The sequence below is a fragment of the Corvus cornix genome, chromosome 2 (genome assembly GCF_000738735.6).
Source record: "Corvus cornix cornix isolate S_Up_H32 chromosome 2, ASM73873v5, whole genome shotgun sequence".
In the NCBI taxonomy this organism is placed as follows: domain Eukaryota; kingdom Metazoa; phylum Chordata; class Aves; order Passeriformes; family Corvidae; genus Corvus; species Corvus cornix.
The window spans coordinates 93,004,444-93,013,827 of record NC_046333.1 but is presented as its reverse complement, the minus strand read 5'-3'; the positions used below and the strand labels follow the sequence as shown (position 1 = coordinate 93,013,827).

Below are 9,384 nucleotides of genomic sequence, written 5' to 3'. Positions count from 1 at the left end.
AAGGAGTGTGTTCCAGGTTTCTGGTCCAGTGGTGAGTCTTAGATCACTGTGTTTGGGTAAATCCTCACGGAGATGCAAGGAGCACAGCCAGAGCACCGATTAATGCCGTGCTGGAGAGGATATGTTGGGCTGTAAGTGGACCCTGCCTCTTCTACCAAGGCTTCTATGACTTTAGGGATGGTAAATAAAGTCAGAGAGGCTGTTTCCTTCTTTAAAACAGGGGAAGGTGTGAAGTAGACACCAATTTCAAGTGTGACAGTCCTGAGGAAGCTTGAAGAGGTGCTGTGCCCACAGTGAGTTTTGTTGCAGCAGGAAATGAGGAACGTGCCCATGCCATGGACACAGGGAAATTTGCTGGCAGCAGGAACATTGCCAGGCTGCTGGGTGGGAGAGACCAGCTACAAAAAGTGGGATAGAATGCTGTTAAACAGAGCATAATGTACAATGTTTATTTGAAATTAATGAGGCTTGCATGTCTTCAAAATGCATTTTAATATTTAAATTGCTGCAAAAGTAAATTATTAAAATAAAGTGTCCATGAATTATCACCCCTGATCTCCCAAGCTGCAGTGCTAGAAAATGAGAGACAAAGAGTGCCCAGGTCAGTGAGGTAAAGGAAAGGCTGTCCCCTTCTCATGTTGAACATCTTCCACTGTAAGAGTACATCTTTTCACTTCTGTTCAGCTGTGGGAAAGATGTCTCAGGAAGGAAGTCTTAACATGGGACCCAAATGAGGAATTTAATTGAGAGACTTTGGTGTTCCAGACACCAATGTCCACCACTGAGGGAGCAGAGCATATCCACCCACTTAAGTGGATTAATTCTGGCTTTAGACAGAGAAGAAACAGTTATGTCAGGACCTTCCTCTCATCTTCCTTACTTCCAGAGGAAGATCAGTCCAGCACCTATTTCTACATCTCCTCCAGAACAGTGCAAGAGAAGAGAGTTTTGTTAAGTGCTCCCAGATTTCTAGAGGAAAAGATTCTGAGCTTCCTCCCAGATTTGCAGGGCTCCTGCTGTATGCACACACTGTGAAGAAACCACAACACAAGTGAGATGGTGAGACAGCATTTCATTGCAGATAGCTGCTAGACCTTGGATCTCTCCCCTCCTTTGGTGGAAGAGCCCTTGGACAAGGGAGTAGTCTTCTTTCTTTTGCTTGCAAGAGCAGGGCTACTGATGGGTCCCTTATTGACACAAGGAGTAAAGGGAAGCCCTAGCAAATAACAAAAGTATTCTGGTATTTTTAAACTTAGGCTTTGTCTTACACCCTGTCCACCAAGAATTTGTGAGAATTTCATAGAACAAGACGTGAACAAATCAATACAGGAAACAGCATCTGAACCACAATGCAGGCATTTAATGTCTCCTTGTGCATTAAATTACCCAATTAATGTTTCCTGTTGCCTTAGCCTGTTCTAATAAGGCTTGACTGTCGCTTATCAGCCCCTAATCTTCTAAATGATGAACAAGAACTGCAGCTGGATTTACAAGAGCCTTTGGGGCACAATACCAAACTCCCAGAGTGCCAAAGATCCATCCTTGGAATTATGCTTATTAAGGTTTCTCATTCATTATAATTTACTTCACACAGATATCTACTAATAAGATCAGATTGACTTTATTATTTATTATTTATTAAGTACTATTAAAATAGATACACTGGACAACCAATTTCTGTGTATAAATAATTTCTCAAAAAATAAGCATTTTTGTTGCATAAAAATGTCATTTCAGATACCAATACTCCTTTGAGTTAACTGAGTTTGCCTGCTGTGTGGGCTTATTTTTCCTGAAAGGCTGATCTATAATTTAGAATGTTTTGGGTGTAAGAAAAATTTTTCCAGTGTAACTGAAAGTATGGGGTGTGTCCACAAGTTAGCTAATTAGAATAGAGATGTTGGGAAAGAGTTGTAGGTAATGAGTAACTAATAGGGATAAATGATTTTTAATAGACAATGGCCGTGTCTCCAGAATGATAAATACTTTCCTGTTGTATTATAAAAAATAAATAAATCTGTTTTACAAAGAGAGACTTCTTATGAACTGTGAGGCCAGTTGGGGGGAGGAATAGATTCATTTAGATAAAATGCTATTAAATTGCCTGCATAGTGTCCTGTCAGACAACTATTGATCCCATCCCATGGGAGAAATTGATTTCTGTGCAGAGAGCTATGTGCTCTCTGCAGTGTCTTGCTCCAGTGCTATTGCGCTGGTAATCACACGCTGCTGCCTCTTTTCCTTTCTCTCCCTTTCCATCTATTTGTTGTGCAAAGATTGATTGAGAGATGTGAAGGATTCAAATTGCCATATTTGTTGTTATTTGACCTTTCCAGTTATATTCTGTTAAATATGTAAATAGTTCATTTGTAGTTCTGTGCATATGAGTTTGCTGAAGCAGTGTGTGAGGAGGGTTCCAGGGGGATGCTTGTACTATGGTTCTCCTGTAGATCTGTTAGAGCTGACTCAGTGAAGGGATTTCAAATGCAGTTGAGAATTCCCCCTGCTTTGGCAAAAATATCTAGGCTAGTTCTCAACACAAGATCTAAAGATGGGAAAATAATTCAAACTTTTAACACCAGAATCACATAAAAGCTGAAAAGAGAAACGATAAGTGATTAAGGATCCTTGCTTTGGTTTCCTTCTTTTAGGCCTAAGTACCTTTTGTCAGCTCCCATTAATGTGAGTCATTTTTTAATAAGACAAATATACCTGAGGTGAAGTAATGACAACATTGAAGTTGCAACCCACTTCTAAATCTCCCCCCTTGGAATAAGAATAAGAAACAAGGTCTTTAATTGCCATGAAATGGTCACACATTGTTTCTCAGATAATACAGCTTCAGTTTACAAATTGTTTGTCTGATGACAAACAATTCTTGCATTGGTTTCATTCTTATGACTCATCTATAATCATCAGTGCTGAGCAGGTGTTTGAATGTCAGCTTGTGGGGATCAAGGCCCTTGCTGTTCTCTGGGACCATAACTTGGCATTTGCACATGGGGAATACCTTCTGAATGGGAAAAAGCCAGGGCAGACCTTCTGGCTTCAACTCATGCCAGTGCTAAGAGCATAGAGGGGAGTAAAGATCTGTTGGTATCACAGCCATATTTTAGTAGTCCCAGGCTTCTGCATTAGGCCTAGGAAGGAAAGTGTAGGATGGTTCCTCCTGGAAGATTTCCAAAATCTGACTGGACAAAGTCCTAAGCAAACAAGTACAACATTAAGGCTAACCCTTCTTTAGCAGAAGTTTAGATTAGACAACTTCCCTCATTCTCCTCACACCAAGGTCTCTTTGAAATTAAAGCTTTCTATGATATTATGAATTCAAGTCCTGGTTACCTTTAAGCATTTGCCCAAGATAGCTCCTTGCTAGGACATCAGCTCTAGCCTATGAAATGAAGCCCTTGTTTTTCAATTGCCTTTTAATGCTTTGGATAGCACAGCAAGTGAAGATACATCTCTTCTCTTCGTTAGTCTCTCCTCCATTTCGCCACTCATCATATAATTCAATTTAACTTTGCTGCAACTGGAGGCAAACACTGACTTCTCATGTGCGTTCTGGAAGGTGCCTAGGCAGCAGGGAGAAGACCATATCTGACAGCATAAGGTGCATGGGGGCAAACACATTTCCCAGCTGTGGAGAAATGCAGCTGAGATGGGAATGCTCAACCAGGGTGACAGGAGTCATTGGAGAAAATCGCTGACTGCAGCTCCTCAAATCCAGCACCTCTTAACTTCTGGCCTGAAGGTGTGAGATTTTCTCCCTCCATCTTGGAGTGGGGAAAGGGAAGATGAAGCTGTGCTGTGTGGTTTTGTTAGAAATACAGAAGGAGGGAGGTGATAGGGTAGGGAGAATGAGGAGCCAGAAAGACAGAAGGGAGATGAAAGTGTGCGGTAGTATGTATGTGGGAATTTGCATAGGGAATGCACAATGTTATGTGTATTTGGGGAAACATCATTGTATGAGCACACATGAAGGAAAGGAGTCAGGTGTGGGGAACAGCAAAAAGTACCAACAATGAGACCAGTATCAGAGAAAATGGGCTCTCTTCCTTATCTATTCTCACGTATCATAAATTTACAGGGGTAGTTTCACTCTGATTGGGACAAAGCTGACAGCTCGCTGCAAGCAAACAGGGACTAGAAATTATAGTGAAAGGCACCTTAGAAACTCTAGAGGCATACAAAAATCAGTCCTGGGACCTGTTTTCACTTGCTTATGTGTCTCCTTTATTAAGTAGAATTTAATTTGATAGCCTATTAGAAGTACATCTAGAAGGAACTGCTGGACGCCCCTTGCTGAGTGTTTCTATGATTCTCTCTCACAGCAGGGTGACTTTTGCACTGTACTTACTTTTTGTAAAATAAACAAAGCAAGCTAATTGCAATTGAAGAGCACAGTGTTGCTAAACCCAGGGTTTTCCTAAGAGAGCCTTGAAGCCTTAGCTTCAATTGGCTGTTTGTATGTGTTTCAGAGAAAATTTAATCAAGAAAAGAATTGCCCCTCATCTCTGTCCCCATTAATTTAATGTGAGAATCCATCATTTTAACAGAAACTTTATTTGTGCATGGGGATTGCCTTTCATAACAGGGAGATCAGTGAAGGGGAGAAGTTGTCAAAGCCGATGGTGAAGGCTGAACTGCTTGCAGAGCTTACTTCTGGGCTGATGTTTTTCTTCTGTTCAGCGTCTTCCTCCCTTTCCACCCATGGCTAAGGACAAATACAGAGACACAATTGTGAGGACAATATAAAGCAAAGTTGCTGCGCAGGAAAACATGTAGACTGTACAAGCATTGGCTACAAACGTTCTCAGGTCAGAAATCAAAGGTCTGTGTCATTATTTGAAGGACACTTTTTGCAATAAAGGACTTCAATCCTGTCTCCAATTCTCTTCCTAACCCCACAGGATCCTACTAACACAATTAGCATCCTTACTGATGCATTCAGGTATAGACTAGGCTCTCTCATAATTTGGTTTGTTTTATCTAGGTGTGGGTTGCATTAACCTGGCAGAGTGATGGGGAAGATTTCTGTTCTCTGCTTTGAGCTGGTAAGTGCAGGCAGATTCCTCTGGTTTTGACAAAATGAATTCCTTTAAAGGAAAGAAAGCTAAGCTGTTCTAAAAGGCCACAAGTAGATTAATGATTCCTGTCTGTCAGTCTGATAACTCCATTCTCACGCTTCACTGTTTTTTCCTACTACACCTGCTTTATATGTTCAAGTGTGGAGCTCTTGGTTTGATCCTGAATTTGTGACTGAAAAAGAATTATTGAACTTCTGCTGTGGTGCTGATGAAAGCATAACCTAAAAGTCCATTGGGCTTTTTTATTCTGTCACTGTGCTTCAGATTTCCATCTCTGCTGTCCACTCATACCTTTGCAATTCTGTGGCATAGTTATCTCCAATAATTCCCCAGTTTCCTCTTCCCACCAAGTTTAAAGAAACAAACAGTAGAAATATTGCTTCAAGTACAAAGCAGCCACTTCTGTAACTTGCATCCTTTCATCTGGTAAATGTACAGTAAATGAGCTGAAATATTGTTGACTGTTCAGAAATCATTTGTTAATTCATCTTATCAAGGGAACTCTCACTTACAGATGGACTGGACAGTGGAAGTTGTGCCACCTCTGGGAACTCCACCTCCGTAAGATGTGGCCTCCTTGGACATCATGCTGGAGGCCTTGGATCCACCAGAGATCCCACTGCTGGTAAAACCTGATGAATGGGTCGTGCCCTTGGCACCTAGAACAGTTATAAAGGAGACGTTACTGACAAAAAAAGGAAGGAACTTTCCAGGTCAATTGTGAACTACTTAAAACTACTAATTTAAAACTGTGTTTTAAAAAAATTCAAGGCTAGCAAATGTATCAAAAGACAAGGTGACTTCTGATTACTTGACTTGTTCTGTCAGTATGCTGCTTTTTAGCTGCTACCTTGGGGAAAGGATATTATCAGTGCTGCTGTGGATGCTCCCAGAACACAAAGAACATCTATGGCTCTTGCACAGACTGTTTTTGATAAGCAAAATTGGATCTCCAAAATTGTTTCAGCACTATTTGCCTCTGCTGAAACTGCACTTTTCTGTGGAACTGCCTGAAGACTGTGGAACAAACTTCTGTAGAAACTAGAAACTGTTGCACTTTCTGTTGCAGGTGAGGAACATGTTCCATTCACTTCACTTTCCCTTACACAAGCCTGTAATAGATACCTGTAAAATTCAAGTACCACAAGTTGAGGTAGCCAGTGGCCAGTTTATATGTATATCTTCAACTCAGTCTAAATAAGCCCTGAGCAAAACACTCCATTGCAAACTCTTCTTCTCCTGGGAGAGGAGTAAAGCATTAGTAACGACAAATGTTACTGATAATGCTTAAAGCATTCCTGGAGGATGCTCAAATATTTTGGTGATGAGCTTGTTATAACATCTTCTGTAAAGTGATACTGAACAATACTCATGTCCCACTGCAGAATCAGCCGCTCCTTCGAGCGTGTTTGTTCTGGGGGGAGGAAGGGTTACAGTCTGAATGAAAAGGTTAAGAAGATGTGTTTGGAGAGATTTCAGTGAGCACCTGCGGAAATGAAATCAGGCCCTTTTAGCTCTCAATCAGGCAAAGAATGTGTGGCAAGCTCTCCTGCTGCAGGGAGCCAAAGCTCACACCTGTCTTGGCAATGTTACAGAGCTAGCATTTTCCACATGGATAAAAGCTCTTTTGGAGTATCTCCTGTCGGCATGGCTAAGGTTTCCTTGAGTCATGCAGACTTCTCTTCACCAAAATGGTGGTTTTCATAAAAGTCCATCGTTAACACAGAGGTTGCAAGATTTTGCTTCTGTTTCTTATAAAAATTCTCAGCACACAGACAGATAGAAGTCTTAGAACTGACAGCTTCATGCTCTCTGTAGGGCATCTCCACTGAAGAGTTTGCCACTGGTTATGAGTGTACTGAGGTCAGCTGTACCACTGTGATCTGTAACAGAAGGCAGCCGTCTAACATATGACTAGAGTGAGCCACTGGCATCTCCTGCATACCAGGATTTCTGCTGCTAAGGCAGCATGGTGCCTGAGAGCAGCTCTCCTCTTTTCACTCTCTCTGTCCCCCTCCTCTCCCGACTTTCTCTCATATTCTGTCCCTCGGCTGCTACTATCCCTTAAGCTCTTTCCTGCTGAATATTCAATAAACACTGTATTTAGCAACCTAAACTCACTGATCGAATCATACAAAGTAAAAATTAAAAAATGCCTCACAGGAGTCACATGCAGTATGTCTCTGAATGACCCTTCTGTCACTTATTCCCTCACTGTCTAGAGAGTCTCACTCTATGAATAATATTGGCAGCAATGTAAATCACATCTTAAAAAAAAATCCAACTTATTTCCTCTCAGTCAAGCTTAACATATTTTTTGCTATTAAGAGATGCCCTGAATCTGAACCCTGGCCAACTCACCTGGTCAACCACCCATTTTATGGCTGGAGAAGTCATGTTCAGCTCCATCCTTCAGATTTCTACCTGCTGATTATGGAAGTAGTAGACCAGTGGTAGGCCAACATGTCAGAGATGCCCGCTTATAATCAGCCTGCTGGTTGGCATACCCTTGAAACATGGGACATGCGGGTCCAAGACCCTGAAGCCAGAAAGGGTTTTGGAGCCTCTATCCAAGGTCAGAGAGCTAATTACTGTGCTGCTGGGTGAAGTGTGATTGCATGGGGCACTCTGTTCTGTGCAGTCATGCCTGCTCAGAGGATGCCTGCTGAACCAGGTCACACAGGCAGGTCTGGCAGGGAGAATACCTTGTGCACAGATCCCACGGGATCTGGGGTTAAACAAGTGCCACGCTGCTGGGATTCATCCGGTCAGGGAGTGCTCCATGCAAGCAGCAAAACAGCAAACATCTGCAGGGTTAGCTCATGTGAAAGGCAGCTCTGCCTCATTTTAGTACTTAGATAGGGGCTGTCAAGGATGTGTATACATTCCCTTCATGAATTCGCCTCTTGGACTGCAACTAATTTCTGTCCTCTACAGAGTTTGCATAAGGTTTTAGTTCTCCCTGTATGGATGAATGTGAGTAAAGAGCAAAGGAAATCTGGTAATTTATATTAAATGTAGGTACACAGATCACGTCCTTGTATAAGTGCATCATTGCTTGTTGCTACCATGACTCTTCATATTATTGATGATTCCTGGCAGAATGGAGAGATAGCACAAACTTCAAATAAACACTGTCCAAAATCTCATGAATACCATGTATGTATGTGTTCATTCATGCATAGTCTGTACATACACAGAAAACACCCTCAATAATATCCCACTCACAGCACACAGTTAAACAGAGGAATCTTTTTTCTTAAGTGAAATACAGGTATGTAGGAGAGAAGAGATTATTTGGCAAGCTTTATTTTCAAGGAGAATAAGTTGTCTGATCCTATGCACTATCCACAAAACCACACACACACACACAGAATTGCTCATACCCATTCCCTGGAGAGTAGAAGTGGGGCCTCCAGAAGGCACACCTCCCCCAGAGGATCTCGCTTCGTGGGACATCATTGATGAAGCAAAGGATCCTGCTGCGATCCCAGAAGGAGTGAATCCAGCGTTGCGGACGTTCTGGTCAGACATGGTGCTGTCTGCTGGTGAGAATTCCAGTGGAGCACTCAGGGAATGCTCAATCCATCCTTTTATACACTTTCCAGCTGACAGTGAAGAAATGAAACTGCTGCCAAGATAAGGAAGAATAGAAACTGAAACTTATCCTCAGCCAGGAAACGAAACTGAACTTTGTCAATAGGCTTTTTTATTGCTGTTGTCATGTTGGAATTTAGGCAAACCAAGTAATTTCCCCTTTTGATACTAAAATCATGAGAGCATGTGTGGCACCTGATGTGGCTGAAAGCTTTGCTTCTTCACTCTTTTCCATTGCACCCTATTGAATTGCACCTGTAGAAGATACTGCCTTGTTTTAAGAATTCATACAACTCTGAGTAAAGACAAGAGCCAAAAATGCAGTAAAGTGGTGGCATGCAGAGACTTCAGATGGGCTGGTTATCGTACCCAGAATTCAGCTGTGATACAACTACCCCTGAAAACACAGAGCTGGAAATCAGAACCCAACAAACAATGGATGGTTGGAATTAATTTCTATATGGAAGGAACTGTGAGAGGACCTTGTGTAGTATGAGCAGATTGACACAGATGTTTTGTTCTTCCTCACACAAGTCCCACTAAAGCAGAACCTCTGTCTTTAATGAACAGGCCTTTGCAAATGGCACACATGCCTTTATCACAGCTTTTCTTAGCCGGGAGTTTAAATAAGGCTCATTAAAAATCCATGGACCTGCCTAAGGTAAAGAAGAATATTTGATTAGGTCACACTACCACAGGA

The 9,384-nt window shown here is 41.9% G+C and overlaps 1 protein-coding gene across 1 annotated transcript; it reads right to left on the bottom strand.

The window, feature by feature from the left end:
* Positions 1 to 4,544: 4,544 nt before the first annotated feature.
* On the bottom strand, positions 4,545 to 8,705 carry LOC104685815 (interferon alpha-inducible protein 6-like). The gene is made up of 3 exons (XM_010393852.3): positions 8,474 to 8,705; positions 5,600 to 5,746; positions 4,545 to 4,714 (listed from the first exon to the last, which is right to left on the bottom strand). The coding sequence occupies exons 1-3, from the start codon at positions 8,619 to 8,621 to the stop codon at positions 4,686 to 4,688; spliced, it is 324 nt and encodes a 107-aa protein (XP_010392154.1). The 5' UTR covers positions 8,622 to 8,705; the 3' UTR covers positions 4,545 to 4,685.
* Positions 8,706 to 9,384: the final 679 nt, after the last annotated feature.